The 19,366-nt window shown below is 34.6% G+C and overlaps 2 protein-coding genes across 2 annotated transcripts in view; one reads left to right on the top strand and one right to left on the bottom strand.

Annotated features, from left to right (window-relative positions):
- Nucleotides 1–716: 716 nt before the first annotated feature.
- Nucleotides 717–5,724, bottom strand: LOC128242617 (uncharacterized protein C5orf49 homolog). The gene is made up of 3 exons (XM_052959837.1): nucleotides 5,525–5,724; nucleotides 2,179–2,295; nucleotides 717–1,484 (listed from the first exon to the last, which is right to left on the bottom strand). The coding sequence occupies exons 1-3, from the start codon at nucleotides 5,687–5,689 to the stop codon at nucleotides 1,329–1,331; spliced, it is 438 nt and encodes a 145-aa protein (XP_052815797.1). The 5' UTR covers nucleotides 5,690–5,724; the 3' UTR covers nucleotides 717–1,328.
- A 167-nt stretch (nucleotides 5,725–5,891) lies between these two features.
- Nucleotides 5,892–19,366, top strand: part of LOC128243308 (RING finger and SPRY domain-containing protein 1-like) — a 34,642-nt gene continuing 21,167 nt past the window's right edge. Inside the window, exons 1-11 of the mRNA XM_052961011.1 lie at nucleotides 5,892–6,018; nucleotides 7,426–7,853; nucleotides 10,190–10,355; nucleotides 11,587–11,713; nucleotides 12,548–12,606; nucleotides 12,855–12,921; nucleotides 14,038–14,178; nucleotides 14,694–14,704; nucleotides 14,928–15,032; nucleotides 15,554–15,697; nucleotides 16,192–16,303. Coding sequence (XP_052816971.1) covers nucleotides 7,606–7,853; nucleotides 10,190–10,355; nucleotides 11,587–11,713; nucleotides 12,548–12,606; nucleotides 12,855–12,921; nucleotides 14,038–14,178; nucleotides 14,694–14,704; nucleotides 14,928–15,032; nucleotides 15,554–15,697; nucleotides 16,192–16,303 — 1,180 coding nt within the window. The 5' untranslated portion in view covers nucleotides 5,892–6,018; nucleotides 7,426–7,605. The remainder of the gene's footprint in view (nucleotides 6,019–7,425; nucleotides 7,854–10,189; nucleotides 10,356–11,586; nucleotides 11,714–12,547; nucleotides 12,607–12,854; nucleotides 12,922–14,037; nucleotides 14,179–14,693; nucleotides 14,705–14,927; nucleotides 15,033–15,553; nucleotides 15,698–16,191; nucleotides 16,304–19,366) is intronic.

Raw genomic sequence — 19,366 nt, 5'->3', positions numbered from 1 at the left:
GTTGACAAAATCAGTTTGAGCCCATCTTGTTTATGTAATTAGTTTGAGCCCATCTTGTTCACGTAATTATTTTGAGCCCATCTTGTTTATGTTTTTAGTTTGAGCCCATCTTGTTCAAATAATTAGTTTGAGCCCATCTAGTCCAAGTTATTAGTTTGAGCCCTGGATCTTGTTCACAAAATCAGTATGATCCCATCTTGTTTATGTAATTAGTTTGAGCCCATCTTGTTCACAAATCAGTATGAGCCCATCTTGTTTATGTAATCAGTTTGAGCCCATCTTGCTCACTTAATTAGTTTGACCCCATCTTGTTCACAAAATCAGTATGAGCTCATCTTGTTCACGTAATTAGTTTGACCCCATCTTGTTCATGTAATTAGTTTGACCCCATCTTGTTCACAAAATTAGTATGAGCCCATCTTGTTCACATAATTAGTTTGACCCTATCTTGTTCACAAAATCAGTATGAGCCCATCTTGTTTATGTAATTAGTTTGAGCCCATCTTGTTCACGTAATTAGTTTGAGTCCATCTTGTTCACAAAATCATTTTGAGCCTGGACTACCAGGTATTAAATTGACCTAGGGTACACTGTGTTTTTGAATTCCCATTGCAGCTCTATTTAACAATCATGTTCCATTCTTAGGTTGGGCACAGTTTTGCCAAGCTGCTGATCGAAAAATCAGTTTGGATGGCTAACACATTTCAAAAAACTAAAACTTTGTTAATTTTATTGTAAAACATTACATAAATGATATGTTTATGATATATATATATCATAGAACAAAATGATTTAACAAAAAACTTACACACGAAGATATAAAGATTCAACAGATGAGAATTTGGTTTGGAAGGATAGACAAAAAAAGAAACAGTACAAGAAAATAAAGAAAAAAACATTTTAAACACAAGAAAAATTTAAAATGACTGTAGAAACCTGCACAGAATCTTGTGCAAATTTAATCTACATAAAAGAATCAATAAATTAAAATATCAAAAATGCTTGCATATACTTCCTATGACTTCTTATTTAGACCAAATATTTTGACAATTGAAGACCAAGTTTCAAGCTAACCTACTAAAGTCATTTTGATAAAAAACAAATTTAATCTGTTAAGTAACAAGTTTATATTAACAACAAAGAATTAAAAATGCCTAAAAAAAGACATCAAAGAACAGTTTTTTTATATAGACAGAATCTGATGTATAACAGCATTTATTAACTTTCCCAGACGAAGACCTTTCATACTTGAACTTGATCAGGATATGAGAGTTCTAGTATCCAGCAATCATTCAATACTAACAGACAACAGCTACTGCTGGCCTATCTCATGACGTCTTGATTCCCTCGATGCCGTTGCGCCTGTAGAACTCTGTCTTCACGTGTGCGATCCTCACGTGCTTCCTGTCTGGGTGGTCTGTTGACAGTTCAAGCCGGTGACCATACTCCGAGGACGCCAGGGTTGGACAACCTTTCACCTTCTCCTGAATAACACACATTTCTTACACTTAAAGTGACTAGACTATTTAAAAGTAGTTGGAAACAGGAACCAACAGTATAAACTCTTTGAAAAACATAATGTATAAAAGAAGAATATGCCTTATTGAGAAAATCATAGCTCGGCTAGTTTTTTAAACATGTTGATGTTTTGGGTGAAAAATACCTAGTTTGTAGTTTAAATCTGGTCATATTGTTAATAAAAGTACATTTTTTAATACCAGGATTTAAATATCAATATTTTATGCTTTTAGAAAGCTCAGAATCTTACCTCAATATAAAAAAAATACATGTTTTAGATTACTTATATAAAGCTATGTCAATGTAATACTCTGTCCGGTTAGTGCAATGGCTACAGCACTCGCTTCTCACCTAGGCAACCCAGTATCGATTCCTGGCTAGGGTGCACGTGAGCTTGGTTTGTGGTCACCAAGCTGGACAAGTGAGTTTCCCCCACAACACAAGATCACAATGTCACTTAATATTGTGCCGACGAGGGTGATAATTATAATAACCTTGTTTCACAATCATTGTAAAATGAACAAGTTTAAGCTGAAACTCTTTCAATTTGTTCATATTAAACTGTCATCTTTAATAGCTGCACAGTATTTCTATAACCAACCACTCCTAAATATGCATCATACCTAAATGTGATTTTAATTGATAGACATGAAAATTTACCTCATTGTTCACAGTAAGGCCGCGAGACTTGGCATGTTCCCGGTCGTCCCTGTGGAGTTTGTTGTTGTATCCATGTTGTTTCCGGAACAGTCGATCATATGTGCCCAATGATGTGTCCTGAAAACATCACAAACAAAACATACTGGTAAATGTCAGTCATACATATTGTTACTGGTAAAGTCATTCTCTTCAACTATTATCTCATTATCTATAAATTTCAATTCATTTACCATGAAAAAACAAGAGCTGTCAAAGGACAGAACACTTGACTATTCAGCTGAAGTAAAATTAACAATACAAAATATAACATGCCCTTAACAATCTTGAATAAAGTTTTAATTAAATAATTGAGTTGTTACCGAGATATGTGAATAATAGTTGCTGGAATGCAAAGCTTTAACAAACTATTCTGTCCAAAAAGGCGCATAACTTTTATAAAAATAATGCACTCATATGACATAATTATATGACCCTAAGTTTGCTGATGCTCATAGTTTATGGACGATCTAAAACCATGGTTGTGTGCTAGGAAAGTTTATCTAAAATCCTACCATTCAGTTACCAATTGCATAAATCTGGAGAAAACTTATCCACAGGTTATCTTTTGGGTTACTTTGCACATGCAAGAAAATTCATTGGTCTGACCAATCAATAAACATTTCAACTTACTTTAGCCAAACCAAACAGTTAACCAGATTTATACAATTGGCTGCAGATATCTTTGTAATTTGTCAGTAGAATAAATATCGTTATGCTCAGGACAATTTAATTAAGACATACGAAAAATTAGTGTTTTCTTTTTTCGATCGGGCTTTCCAATTGGGCAATAACTACGACAAAAATCAGGCAATTTCCTCCATGGATTTATGTGTATATTTAAAAAAATTTAACTACAATCTACATGTACACTTAGATTATGATGATGATGAACACTATCAATACAATATCATACAATCTACCCTAGCTTAGTCTTACAAATAACATGCTAGATAGGAATTAATTTGTATTGGTTATTAATGCTATTAACATGCATTTTTCATATTTTTGCATGAACAAAGATGATTCTCAAATCTTGTTTTCTCTAATTGAACATTTACCACTCCATGAACCATCTTTAATTTGCATAAATGGATATACATGTACGAAATAATCTCTGGTCACACTTTGCGCAATAATTATAGTTTTGCACTCAGTTTTAATAAATTATTTCACTAATATGAGTCCATCTTTAAACAAATGTTTGCAGTGGCCCATTCACTTTTAATTACCGAAAAATACATAGTCCCATTTCAAAACTGTGGAGTTAAAATAATGATATAACAATATTGCATGTTGTTTTCTTGTTTAATCATTCAGTCTTAAAAGAAATACTTTTAATAACCTTTAGACCTATTGAAAACAGTCTGGAATTGAGCGGCTGCAATTCTTGAAACATTTGCTAAAGATGGTTTGAGCACAAAATTGTCATTCTCGTACACCAGGGTGATGATGCTATGCGTACAACATTGTCAAACCTCTGATGAATGAGAATGAAATTGTGAAATGCTATTATTCTGTTTGCACTATTTAATCTAGCTCCATTAACATGCTTAAACACTGACACCGAGTCCTACAAGCATTCTTTATAACACACTGATATTATAAGTTACCTGCGTAGCAACCTGAAATCCAAATGCCAACAGATAATACATGTATTATAAACCATAGTTCTCAATAAAAACATTATTGCATAGGATTGCAGAGTGAATAACTTTCAGTATATTTAGAACATAACGCAGTAGTAATCCCTTCCAATGTTTTGCACAATCAGAAATGGTGAACAAATTATTATGTTTTATAAATTATACGCAATGACTTTAAAAGAAAGTATATCATAAAAAAATACAACTGTAATTAAATGCACTGCAGTAAATGTCTTAGGGCTGATTCAATCATAGATAAAAAAATTTAGGAGGTAGAAATATTTAGGAAGCGGTAGCCCAAAAATTATATCATCATCAAAGTGACCAAAATTGGGACAACACTATAGCGGAAATGATTTAAACCAATGGTAGATAACGCATGATTTGATGTTTTGCTTAAAATGGCTATTTGTTCATAAGAATGAATAAAACCATTGATATATATATCCATTATATTGTTTCATTCTCATCATACACTGATGGTTTTAAAACATTGATAACAAACAAAAGTGTATATTTTTCCTTGTCTCTGAGAGAATTTAATAAAAAAAAACTTTCTCTGTTACCAATACCGCTGCTTACATTCGAATTAATGAGCCTGCTCATTAAACTAACACATATGACAACTCAGTCAGTTATTGACAAGTTCCTGTGGGTATCAAGTCATATTGAACTGTTTATATAAATACTTTGGTATCAAAAAAATGTATACAAACAATTTTACAAATATTAAGATCATGTTTGTTAGCCCTCCCATGACTGACTCACAGAAATGTGATTTTACTATTATTGTGAAGACCAAAGACAAACAAATGTATTCTGACTTGGATTCAATATATGTAGGAAATGTCTACGTCCCTGTAAAGGGTTCGACAGTACAGGAAGATTGATAGAGATAGGCACGCATATGGGAGCTTAAAATATTAACAGCCATTTGCATTGTAAGCAATTCTGTATGCAAAGCGACTATGGATATTATTTACAAGTTGTGTTGAAACAATTACAAAGACATACAACAGTTTCAGTTTTCATACTTTCTTAAAACACATGCACTTTCGTCTCTTGCATGACACGATCTAAAAAATACATTCATTATTATCTTGAATTGACCACAGAATACCTACTATTGTTTTATAAATGTGAAACATGCAAGGACCTTGTCACAATCCAACACATTTTTAAGAATGGCATCATTATTTTTCAGTGAATGGTATCGGGTTTGCTTTATTTTATAATTGCATCTTTAATGCTCAATGAAGTTCTCATACAAGAATTAAGATATAAACCTCATATATTAATAAGTTATAATGCCATATGCACACCAGGAGACGGCCTTTGGATCCATCAATTGTAAGTCATCATGCACAGGCTGCTAAGGTTGTCAGGTCAACATGTGTTTAGAAAATAAATATTATAACAGTTGGAGATAGTAGAATTATTTTAGAAAGTGTTTACATGAAAGTGAACACAAAACATATCAATATCTTTGTTTATCCCTGACTGCGGGATAGCAATAAAACTTTGAACACCATTTATAGTGTGTTTTTTTAGGAATATCAATGCAATACATGTGATTGAAGTTCTTTGTTTTTTTTTTATATAAAGTAAACAGTAAAGTTCAACAACTATCATGACTATCCAACACCATTTTAAAGAAAACTTACAGGTTTCTTTGAATTAAACACTGTTCTTTCGGCTGGTTCATTTCTTGAAGTGGGAACGAAAGAAAATGCTGAGAGTTCACATGGGCGACCATGGAGGTAGAAGTTATCCGTCTCCGTTGACACGGCGATACCGTGTTCCTTGTTTTGCTCTAAATCGTCCGCCATCTTGATGCTCAACTTCCGTTACCAAGCCAACAAGCTGTCGTAGTTTCGTATGTTGAATGTTTATTATTTTTTTACACATTTTGATACATAAAGGTCAAATTTAGAAAAAATAATATCTAACTCTATTTCTTTTTGCATCAACATACGTTTTATTCCGAAAATACACTAGTAAATACACTAGTATATTTCCCCACAATGCAATTTTAAAATCCAAGATGGCAGCCTACTGTAATGTTGACAATCTGTCAAACTGAAACATTTTCGTTGGCAAAAATTGAGCTTTATGTATGGTACTTAAGAAGTAAAAAATAAGTTGATTTTAATGTCTGGTAGGTAAAACGGGATTAAACTTGTTGTTACATCGACAAAGCCGGCAAAGTTCTTTGTAGTTCCTGGTTAGGCTGCCATAACATATCATTGAGTCTTAGTTCAATAAGGTGCCCAATATGATACATACTTTTCTAGGTGTAGAGTAACCTTGGGTTGATTCAAACACAGCTGTTAAGAGAATCCACGATGAAATTGTGGAAATAACCCTGGTACCATTGTGTTCTGTAACATAATGCCAAATATTATTGAATTGTCCTAACATATGTAGTGTATGTGGGTAAGAACCATCTGCCCAGGTTAGCTCAGTAGGTAAGAGTGCTGTGCCAGTGTTCCAACAGTAGTGGTTTCGAGCCCCACATCAGGCGCACATTTCCTCCCAGGTTTACTTTAATGGCGGCTGTTGGCAGCAGCAAACAGCAAGAGTGCCCCTGTTGGCCTAAAAGGTTAATAAGGGTAGGAGTGTGGTATGTGTGGGTAAGAACCAGCCACCCGGATAGCTTAGTTGGTAAGAGCACCGTGGTATTGTTGTGGTAGTTGTGAGTTTGAGCATCTGGCACACTTTTCCTCCCAGATTGACTTTTGGTGTAAAATCTAGGATTGCTCAATGTGATTGATGAAAATACACAATTACTTATATCATTTATTGAAAACATGTGCCTGTCTCTTAAATCTAGATGTGAGGCTGCAGAGTATCACTTTCGATTTGGGCTAAGACTCCCTTGAAGCAGTGAAATCTCATCCTATCTTTGTAAGGGAAGAGGGGTCGAAGAGAAAGTATTTAAGACTAAGGTTTCATTACTCAATGACATACAATAGTATGTAAAGATTTGTCAATGTTTATGCATTTTTAGGTGATTGTTTATTGGTAAACCCAAAAATGTTTGTCTTTTGCTGTGTTCCTATAATAGCTTTTGTTTCCCTTTCATACAGACATTTGAATGCAAACACGGTTCTTTGGTGGTGGGAATGGGGCTTCTGGGACCTGGAATTTAAAAAGATGTACTCAACTTCAAGTTCAAACACTTGAAACAATGATAATTCTGCCTGTATAGTGTTTTATCAAAATAGTAAAACACCTTTAAATATATATCAATCACACCAAACAAGGTTTTATATCCGAACATTTCGGCATATATGTCTTCATCAGTATATAAAAAACAACAACATAAAGGCAGTGATATACATATCATACCCTGTTTAATGACGGCATTTCTTTTAGCATCAAATCATTGTAGAGATTTATAAATAAAAAAATGTACAACAAAATTGTTATTGGTGATTTGTTGAAAGGGTTTATCCTGAGGTTTTGGTAAAAAATATTTTGATGAGATAAGTACTTTAAGAGGGAATTGATTCTAGGGTACTTTGTACTAATGTATTTTCAAAAAGGACATCTTTTATTTCAGGTGGATACGTTAATATAATAGAAAACAATGATACCATATTTAAATTTGAGATTTATCTTTTGTGACAAACAAAACTTTTTAAAAATGGATATATTAATCCATTATATATGACTTATAATGTAAAAGAAGAAAAAGGGATTAAAGTGTTGGATATTCATCCCATATTGTGATAGAATAGTGATGGGAAGTTGTGTATGTAAGGACAAGACGTCAAGCGGCCTTGAGCCTGCAGGTGCAATGTCCAATAACCATGTGTCACAGGCCTCTGTTGATGGAGGCCTGTATCCGGTCCTCATGGATGGCGGCAGCTCATCATCATCAGGTTACCATGGAAGCCTTGGCCTCGAATCACGGTCCACCACCAAGATCACCACAGTCCGTTCCCTCGTACTGGAAACTTTGTCTGTCATACGGACCCTCATTGACAAGTATGTATGGTGATCAATGTCATTAATGGTGATTTAAGTCAAAATTTAAAACTACTGATTTAAACTCAATTAAAAACAAATCATTTTCTTTCCATTAGGGTTTCATCGAGACACTGTCACATCATGAAAGTTATGAATACTTATAAGTAATAAGTTTCTCTATTAAACCAACCAGATGCAACCTCAACCTGCATTTTCCGCATCAAGCTGAATTACATGCAACCTCTCATTTGCTGTTGAAAAAAACATCAGCAATAGTAGACACAAAACATAAGGTTGTGTTTTCATAATTATAGTTCATATGGCAACATAACAAATGATGTACATGCTGCTTATCAATTACAATAAGGAAGTTAAAGTTCATTTAAAAAAAATCTTTGCAAACACTCACTAATCTGATCCCTAAGGTGCTTGATAGGATTAAAGTTTGGGTCATGACAACACATTCAGGACTAATCCGGAAATCAGTATTGAGACTTTTACTTCAAACTATTGTGCAATTGTAAAGATTGTCTTTTGCTTGGACATTTTCATCAAAACAGTAGGACATGCCTTGGAATGAATATAAATGTCTCATTTGGAATTAATTTGCCTCTTTACCCTGCTTTAGGCATGAATGATCAATCCCTCATAATCAAACAGACCCCAGTTTATTATACCCCCACAAACGAAGTTTGAGGGGGTATATATAGGAGTGAGCTTGTCGGTCGGTCTGTCTGTCGGTCTGTCGGTTTTCATGGTTTCCGGACGATAACTCATGAAAGGCTAGACAGATTTGAACAATTTTTGGTACACAGGTGTAACATCAGAAGATACAGGTCAAGTTCGATATTGGGGCTGGTGGGGCCAAGGTCAAGGTCACTGTTACTAAAAATAGGAAAACGGTTTCCTGAAGATAACTCGTGAAAGGCTTGACAGATTTGAACAAATTTTGGTACACAGGTTTAACATCAGAAGATACAGGTCAAGTTCGATATTGGGGCTGGTGGGGCCAAGGTCAAGGTCACTGTTACTAAAAATAGAAAAACGGTTTCCGGACGATAACTCATGAAAGGTTAGACAGATTTGAACAATTTTTGGTACACAGGTGTAACATCAGAAGATACAGTTTGGTACACAGGTGTAACATCAGATGATATAGGTCAAGTTCGATATTGGGGCTGGTGGGGCCAAGGTCAAGGTCACTCTTACTTAAAATAGAAAAACAGTTTCCGGACGATAACTCATAAAAGGCTTGACAGATTTGAACAATTTTTGGTACACAGGTGTAACATCAGAAGATACAGGTCAAGTTCGATATTGGGGCTGGTGGGGCCAAAGTCAAGGTCACTGTTACTAAAAATAGAAAAACGGTTTCCGGACGATAAATCATGAAAGGCTTGACAGATTTGAACAATTTTTGGTACACAGGTGTAACATCAGAAGATACAGGTCAAGTTTGATATTGGGGCTAGTGGGGCCAAGGTCAAGGTCACTGTTACTAAAAATAGAAAAACGGTTTCCGGACGATAACTCATGAAAGGCTAGACAGATTTGAACAATTTTTGGTACACAGGTGTAACATCAGAAGATACAGGTCAAGTTCGATATTGGGGCTGGTGGGGCCAAAGTCAAGGTCACTGTTACTAAAAATAGAAAAACGGTTTCCGGACGATAAATCATGAAAGGCTTGACAGATTTGAACAATTTTTGGTACACAGGTGTAACATCAGAAGATACAGGTCAAGTTTGATATTGGGGCTAGTGGGGCCAAGGTCATGGTCACTGTTACTAAAAATAGAAAAACGGTTTCCGGACGATAACTCATGAAAGGCTAGACAGATTTGAACAATTTTTGGTACACAGGTGTAACATCAGAAGATACAGGTCAAGTTCGATATTGGGGCTGGTGGGGCCAAAGTCAAGGTCACTGTTACTAAAAATAGAAAAACGGTTTCCGGACAATAACTCATGAAAGGCTAGTTTTTCTTGTCAGCAACTTCTAAATTACTCAACAGATTTAAATAAAACAATACATGCATGATAAAAAAAGATGCAGTGTGCAGTAACCTTGGAGTTATAGCCTCTTTTCAAAGAAATGGTTTGCCATTCCTGTGTCCAGGCGGCATTTGGGGGTATTCGTCACTCCTGTGACAGCTCTAGTTTTCGTAATTGACTATTGTCAGCTGTTAGAACCCCAGACATTCACATTGTTTTAATTTTTACTATATTTCAATGCATTTGCTGTTTGCATGGCAGTACTAAAAACCTCACATGTTAATGCATTGAGACATAACTGACGGTCTAATAATATTTTCCGTGTACATGTGTCAATATGGGTGTGTTGTCTGTTCCAGTGAGACAGAGCCACCAGCAGCCATGTTGACCCTACACAAGGTAGCAGAGACGGAGGCAGGATGGCTGGATGTTGCGCGCTCACTGATCCTTGCAATCCCAGCAGACGACCCCCTTGGACCTGCTGTCATCACGCTCCTTCTTGATGAATGCCCCCTCCCAACAAGGGTATGCTCTTCCAACCAACAAATTGTACAAAACTTTATATTATAATACCTCACTTATATTCTCTATGTTAAATTCCCTATACCCGAGCGGTCAATATTTTTTAATATTGCCCGGAAATGTTGACTGGCAAAGTAATATCACATGCGCAGAAAAGATGCGTGTGCGCTTAAGAATTTTAAATGGCCGCTGAGTTATCGACTACGATATGAAAAAAAATAAAATAATAATAATTTTGTCAGGACATCAGAGGCAGTGGAAACTGAATTCTTAACCTTTTGCCTCTCGTATGGAGGCCGATTGAAATACATTAGTTGAGTCTATAAAGATTCCAGAAGTACAAAAGGTCTAAAAATAGGCATTTTTTGGTTTCCCAAGGCTGAGGTGGTAAGCGCTTATTAAAATGTGTTGTTAATCTGGTTACAACCATCGTTTGCATTATTTCTAAATGTCATTTGCAACAAAATGACAGCTTATAATGTAAACGAACTATAATTACAGAATAAATTAATTAAATTTGGAAGTTGTGTAATGGTAAAAATCTTATATATGTATATAAATGTAACCATGCTAGGTATAATAAAATATATAGTGCATGGCTTCCAGTGTGACAGTACATATTGTCAACATTCGGGTAAATACTGTTACCCTCGGCTTCGCCCCGGGTAACAGTATTTCCGTCATGTTAACAATATGTACTGTCACACTGGAAGCCATGCAATATTTATATAATGTTGTCTATTGGGCTTTTCTTGATTGAAATGATTTGATTGGTTAATAGTTTTTGTTGGAAAATTCAAACTTATTTTAACTTAAGTGTTAAATTTGGAATTGTTATATTTCTTGAAAAAACTAGTTCTTTAAAATAGATTCTTCATTTTAAGATTTATTCTTTTGTATGGATGTGTAAGAACTTATTTTAATTGCATAACACTTTCTATCACTGAAATAAAACAGTTAAGGAAATTGTTGAAATTAAGAAAAAGGTTCAATTTTAACTAAGATGCTTATGTAATATGGCTCCAGATCTTAAGATCTTGCCAGTTAATGAAGTTTCATGCTTTTAGGGCAAAATGCAAATGTTTGTTTATATTGAAGTTTAGTATCAATCTGTACTATTGTAAAAATGTTTGTGAGTATTCTACTTCTGCTGTGATAATTGTCAAACTGTTAGTGTATGAAAAAGCCAATGGTTGCTGCCCTGCCTGTACTTGTCCCGTGCTGTATATCCTAGGAGGCAATTGTGGAGCTTAGGGAGAGCCTGGGTGTTTCCAGTAATGGCCCAGCCCCGGTGTACAGGGACAAGTGCTGCCAGCGCAACCTCTGTGTGCTGCTTGGTTGTCTCGCGGAGAAACTTGCAGGTACTGTAGCACAAACTTATTTCACATCATGGTATCAACATAATTCAACAATTTGCCACCAAGTTCTTACAAGATAAAATTCTTTCCATGTAAAATTTTAATAAGGTAAAATTAAATAAATGTGATTATTAATTATTGGTTGTATGGTAAGTGCAGTGGTTAGTGCACTCCCTTTTCATTGGCCTGGGCGCATATAAGTTTGGTTTGTGATCACCAAGCTTGACAAGTGGGTTTCCTCCGGAGACTCAGGTTTCCCCCACAACTCAAGACCACACATTCGTGTCATCGAGAGTGATAAATTAATATTGTTATAACTTGTTGCCCCAATCGTTGAAAAATAAACAAGTTTAATCTTAACTAAAAAAATGTGGGTTGGGCTGTTTGGCAGACTTGAAATGAACATTCTTACCTGTTTTGTAAGTTATTTTACCTGGTAACCAGTGTGCAGTAATGAGATAAACAATCGTGCCATAACTCTGTGCATTGAATGTTTTTCTGTACAGAAAAGACTAGCAGAATGTAAATATTGAATTGCACGACAATGAGCCGATTATTTAGAATTTTGTTAAAGTTAACAACTTTATTAAGTAATTGTTGTTAACTTTAAATTCTTTACTGCTCTAGAAGTTTAATGGATACAGTTTTGATCTGCAGTATTTCTGATAAAATTAGTGTTATTGCTTTCTTTAAGTGTATGAGCTTATCATATATGACAAATATTTTTAATTTAAAATTTTACAGCGATGTCTTTAATCACCTGGTGGACTTAAATGAAGTTTTTAAAAAGTGGCCAAATGTATTGCATGTTTTCGCTATGATGTTCTTTATTTCCAGGTCCCAACAGTATCACCCTATTGTCACAAGACGTCCTTGACTACCTGATTAGTAACTTGGTAAGTACTTAATCCTCATCATAGTTTGGTGTTGCCTGTGTCTGTAAAACACTTACAGAGAAATCGTCAATATGTCACCTTGCTAATTGGCTATCTTAATAATTTGTAACAAACATGAATGTCTGCTGGTTTATTAGGTGTAAGTTTGTTTGCTTATATATTGCACTAAAAGCTGTTAAAAATCTCTAAACTATAAATTAATTTACAACTGTATTGTGCCTGCATAAGATTTTAGTTGTTGATTTCAGAACATGTCTCGGCCAGCTGTGATAGTTCTACATTCCATTGTGGCCCTAGAGAAGTTTGCACAGACCAGTAAGTATTACATGTAGGACACAGATCAAAAAGTAAATGTAAAACACAAACAGGTAAATACATTTAGGACATATACCAGTAATGACATGTATGAAACTCCTTTTTAAGGTTTAGAAATTGTTAATCAGCAGAGAATGATTGATTTGAATAGCTCTCAATAGTTTGTTTGCTTATGGGTAGTTTTCCTGTGATACATACATGTAATTAGACCGAATTTTATTGGTATCCACCCTGTCTAGTCTGCATTCAAAAACTTGGTCTGCACAATTGCTTATGGAAACAATGGCTAAACCTTGATCCAGAAAGCTTCATTGGAAGATGGTTGTACTTGACCGGTATGACACTAAATGGGTCATTTCGGCTTAGTTTCTATTTTAGCCTTATCAGAATCGGCCAAGTGACAACCTAGTCAATTTTGGCCTACCTTAACTGAATATGGTATGATTTTTGTTGTAAAACTGAACAGATTAAACCACTATTTTTAATCATTTGCATTATATCTGAAATATTCTCAGACAAAGACTGTTTGATACATACTAGAAAGTAACCATGCTTGGGCAGTAATTGTCTGGAAGATTTTTTTTTTTTTGTGATAAAAATTTACATAATGCTTAAGTCTGGACCATTTTTATATTATTTACATATATATTAATAATATACAATTGACTCAATACCGTTACACAATTTATTCAATGAGTTGTTTAAAAGAACACACCAATAGTAGGCCAAGGCTGAATTGTAAACTTGGTCAACGTGACCGGATATCTTACAGACTTCGATTTTGGTGTCAGAAGGTCAAATTCAAGGTCATAGCCAAGTTGCTTGATCAGATTGGTCTGTACAAAAGCCTGAGAACTACATGTACTTCATCCAGCTAGGACCATGACACATCACAGGAAGGCTGTACTTGACCAATTAAAGGTCCCTACAAGTATTGTTTTCAGGGTCAGTAGGTTAAAGTTCAGGGTCACGGTCATTGTCAAAGTGGCACTAAAGGGACTTAATGTTTTATTTTGACTTCCCCTTTGGGTCATTTTAAACATTAAACATTATTTTGAAACTTTTTTTGAATATGCTACGTTATATAGAAATGATGATGTTTGGTGGGTGTTGCAGGTGAGAACAAGGTGACAATCATGCAACGGCTGGAATCATTGAACCCCAATCCCCTTGAGAGGCTGGAGGGACTCTGGGCGGACCGCGACTTCCGAAAACGTGAGGTGGGCTTCTGTGCCCGCTGGTGCCTTGACAATCTATGTAAGTAACTGCCACAGTACATTGGGTAATAATGTCACACAATAATTTCACGTTTCATAAGGCCGCAAATCCACAATAACACATTCAGTGGCATAGAATGGAAAAATACATTCCGAAGAATTTGTACCTTTACATTTATAAAGCGACACATTATCGATTTTAATTATTTTTGAATATTTGGGCTGTTAGCCGTCAGAGATCTTTCATAGTTGAAGGGAGTGTATTGGAAATAGTACAATGGAAGGCCCAGTATACCATTCTCTTTTTTTGAATTTGTTTCAAAGGGAAAAGGACAAAAAATATTTTTTTCACTGTGTTCTGTATATAAAATTCGGCCCCCCCCCCCCCCCCCCCCCCCAAAGCTACTAAGCCCTCTTTACCCCAACCATATAGAAAATATATATATGTTCACTCTTGATGAGCTACTAAGCCCTCTTTACCCCAACCATATAGAAAATATATATATGTTCACTCTTGATGTATGCCATTTTCACACTCTTTTGCTATATTTTCAGTTACCTCCAAGGTAAGACACTTTGACTTATTATTTAGCCAATAAATGACAACATATTAAATTAAATATAGATCTACAGATTCTGAAGTTACATTTGACCTATTGCCTTATGTAGATCTGTAAAAAAACCCTTCATGTTAGTTTTGAATGTTATCTTGTTTCAGTCTCTATGTTTTGTATTATCTTTTGTTATATTTAAAATGTTGGTGACTGTATAAAGAGTGTTTGTGTACAGGTTCGTGGGTACTCGTATGAGAATGAGGACCTCAGTACCACAAATGTTATGTTGAACAGTAATGATGTGAGTGAATACCTGAAGATAGCTCCGAACGGTCTTGATGTGAGTACTCGTCATCAGCTACACTGCTCATTGCTTAACCCCTTGTTTCTATAATTACAACCAGTTTATTTGAGGCAGCATATTTATATTGTTTAAAGAGAATCATTCCAAAACTTCCATTTTAGTTTATTTGTGGCTGGTACTATTAACGTGGCAGGTCAATATTTTTACCTTGAATGATTCTATTAAAAGCTTAAAATGGAAAGCAAATTTATGTTGTGAACATCAGCATTAAATATTTCACTTGTAACTGTGCCAGTCATATGATTTGAAGCCACTGGTAAAGCATAAGTTATTGTGCTTGCTCTGTGGTATGTATTTCTTACACTTAAACAAATAATTAACTTTATTTCACCACATTTATTTGTTAATAAGTTAGCTTTCTCTTTGATATTTTTATATGTAAGTAAGTATGTCATAAAAGTTCATGTATTTAAATCAACCCTCTGAATTTTGTTAATGCAAACCTAAAAAAAGTTGTCATTTGTCATTTTGGTTTAATTCTACTGTGTCCCCTGCAGGCTCGGTGTGACGCATCGTCGTTCGAGAGTGTTCGCACCACGTTCCAGGTCGACTCTGGGGTTTGGTATTATGAGGTTACCATAGTAACTGCTGGCGTCATGCAGATCGGCTGGGCAACCAAGGACAGCAGCTTTCTCAATCATGTAAAACCTTACAATCACACTTTTGTCCTTAACTGTTATTAAAATATTAAGTTTTACGCCTACATTAATCACAAGTCTGTTATTCAGCATATTATCTTACAAATTTACATATTCCTTTGTATAGACAAATTTTGACGTTCATATTGTATAACATGCAAGGAGTTATGACGTCATTGTTTATTTCAATATTGCGCTCCGATTGGATAAGTGTGATGTAATTTAACCAATGATATGCAACTTTACAAATATAAGTTATTCTTTTATACAAACATTTGCTATCGTTTTTTTTCTTTAAGGTTTGCAGGTTTAAATGTAAATATAAGTATTAATCGCATTGTTTCTTGGGTTTATGCTGTATGAGCGCAAGAAAAAATGCTTTCAATCCTTAAAAACAGCAATAATTCATTTATAGCTGCTGACTGGAAGAACTTATTTTGTTATCAATGATAAACATACATTGACAACAAGAGCATTCTGGGATGGATATATTTCAGGAGGGTTACGGTATTGGTGATGATGAGTTTTCCATCGCGTACGATGGTTGTCGACAGCGTATCTGGTATGGAGCCCACAGCCAACCACACAAACACCCGTGCTGGAAACCAGGTACATTTATACCAATAAGGGGATCAGCTCAGCATTATAGTTAGGCTTCTACGTCATAAAGTTTAAACATTCATTATTTAAGTCTTGTCGCTTGGCTCATTTCGGGGCAAAAGGTCCTGTGAACACAAAGCGATGTGTTGTTGTGCAAAATATTGAATTTTGGCCGCAGCTTGATAGTCACTCAAAATATTGTGCATGAAACATGATATTCATGTTAAAAAAATAATATATATTTTGTTTCATTATGTAGGCTAGAATTTGATGACTGAGGAAAACATTTTGCTCTTAATTCTTATGTTCAGAGAATTTATGTTTATGTCCCAAGTATTGAGCTGAAAGAATATGAGTTTAGTATAATTATGTTGTTATTCTTCATAGAATCAGAACAATTTTAGGTTCTTAATGTAAATACTTTGAAAAATTTGTGTCTGTATTTATAACAGTACAGGTAAGCTTCCTGTCTTTGGCCCCTTTTTGAAGTTTTTTCATTAATATTTTTGTCAATTTTTGAAGAGTAGCAGTCAAAATTGGCATACCAAATCTTTACAACCTCTTATAAATATCTTGATAAATGTGATTGATATTTGTCCATTTAGTGAACAAATTCCATAAATAAACTACCATGGAAACAAGCTATTAGAGTAACAGTGGCCATTTTTTTTATAAACATTTATTGTATATACACATGCTGTTGAAACTTAAAAAGCATCAAAAAAGTCACAAGTTATTAATAAACTTGACATTTAATAATGATAATGTTTGTACCTTTTCATTTTATATTAATTTTTTATAAATTCCAGAAACACCTAGTTTTTGTAAACAACCTTTCTATTAGTTTTTCATAAGTAATAAAAACATTTTGAAGAAAGTAAACACTTTGTCATATAAAGCAAAATGAAACCTAACTTTAAAAATGAAAACATTTTAGTTCTAATAATAGGTTCTCAAGACTGAAAAGTTTTTTTTTCTAACTTAACTGAATTGAGGCACTCCCTTGGATATTCAAGAGGTTACACACAACTATACTATTTGTTAATTGCACATCACAAACATTTTTAAATTGAACCTTACTATCAGATTGCATAGTTGGCATATAGTGTGGCATTTTATCTTTCACTTATACCATTTCAACAGGCCAACAATCTACTTGTGCACATGGTGACGTTATTAACTGCTTTCAGTTTGTTAGATGTTTTCAAGTGAAGGATTCATATGCTGTTAACTAAAAAGATACTCGCTTGATCTTGATGAAGTTTTGTCAGCCAAGGTAAAAAATGCTCCTGAATTGATTTTATTATCGAACCTACTTGCAGTGAGCCAGATATGTATCTCGTTGTCACAATGGCTGTTCTGTGTATATTGTTCTGCGTGTGCGTGCGTGCGTGCGTGTGTGTGTGTTCAATCATCTAGAGCTGATTTGTCCTGGCTGAATTTTGACTATGCATTATAGGAATATTAAAAAAACTTGCCATGATGGTTCACCTTGATGACATGGCATGTCACACACAAGACCCAGGTCTGTATCTCAAAAGTCAAGGTTAAAGGTCATAGGTTGAAATGAACCTTGTCCAGACTGTATCTTGACCATGTATTATAGGATTGTTAAAACACATGCCACGATGGTTCCCCATAATGAGGTGGCGTATCTTGCAAAAAACCCATGTCTGTACCTCAATGTGCATGGTCAAGGTAAGAGGTCAAAGGTTGAAATAATTCTTGTCTAGGTTGCATCTTGACAATGAATTATAGGATTTTAAAAAAACTTGCCATGAAGGTTCATCATGATTAGATTGCATGTCATGCACAAGACCCAGGTCTGTACCTCAAATGTCAAGTTCATGCTAAGAGGTCAAAGGTTAAAGATCCTTGTCCAGGTACATTGACCACGAGTTCAAAGGTCAATGTCAAAAGTAGAGGTGAAAGGTTGAAATGGTCCTTCTACATATTGTTCAAGTCCATGTTGTTTTGTATTGCAATTGCATGAAAGAGCATTTTAGTGTTTGTGTGTGTGTCAAAGGCTTTTTCAAAAGTCATGTAATGTCATTATTTGACATCTAGAATAATGATTCAAGCATCGGTACCTCAAAATTGAGGTTTCCTAGTTTTGAATATGAAAACTCTCAAACTCACACTCAAGACATTCAGCTGCTCTTTCGGCTCCAAGTATTTTGTGCCAACTGACTGTTTGATTTATTGTGATGATGGAATTATTATAATTATGTACAGTAAAGCTGATTATAAACATACCCCCTATTAAGGCATCATAACATTCCGTAAACTTGGTGGCCAGTTTGGTTGCATGAAGTCCTATATTAAGATTATGAACCTTAGACCCAAGGGTTGCCTCTTTGAAAGGCTGTTATTTAAAGATGCACTCTTACTCCCAAATAAGATTTACCACAATTAAATCAGTTGTTTTGATATACCAAACAGGACAAATAAATGTCGAAAACAATGCTTCTTATGAAGGATACTGAGTTTAATTTGAAAGAAAGGTGCAGAAAACACGGTCAGACGATAGTAGATCACAGTAAATATTTTAGCATTCAACAATCATTTAATATTTTTGTGTTTTCAGCTATTATATACAAAGTTACAATCATGTTATCAGAAGTTAATATTTTCCATAAATGCATAATTTAGTAAGTTGTTAAAGGTTTATCAAAATTATACATGTGTATGTATTGATTTTAAATAAGAGTGTCACATTAAGGTCAATTAATCATGAGATCATTTAAAGATCCCTGGTGCAAGACTTTGTGTCTATGTTGCTTTATGTAATTCTATAAGTGAATCATGTTTGACAGATATTTGAATCATTATGGCCACTAGCTAGACTAACTTATTGATAAATTGGATAAGAAGTTAAAACCTTGCATTAAACCTTCGTGTAGCTTCAGATTAGTGTTAAGAATAACTGTTAATAAGATTATTTAATTAACAAAACATTAAGGAAATTGATATTTATTACTTTTTAAGAGGTTGCTTATTCTTTATTGATTGAAAAGGTCTGCATAAAGAGATCTTCATTTTGTTGAACGAATGGAGTATTATGGCTTAAAG

The sequence above is a fragment of the Mya arenaria genome, chromosome 8, assembly GCF_026914265.1.
Source record: "Mya arenaria isolate MELC-2E11 chromosome 8, ASM2691426v1".
In the NCBI taxonomy this organism is placed as follows: Eukaryota; Metazoa; Mollusca; class Bivalvia; order Myida; family Myidae; genus Mya; species Mya arenaria.
Note: the sequence above shows the minus strand (reverse complement) of the source record. Positions and strands in the feature narration are given on the sequence as shown.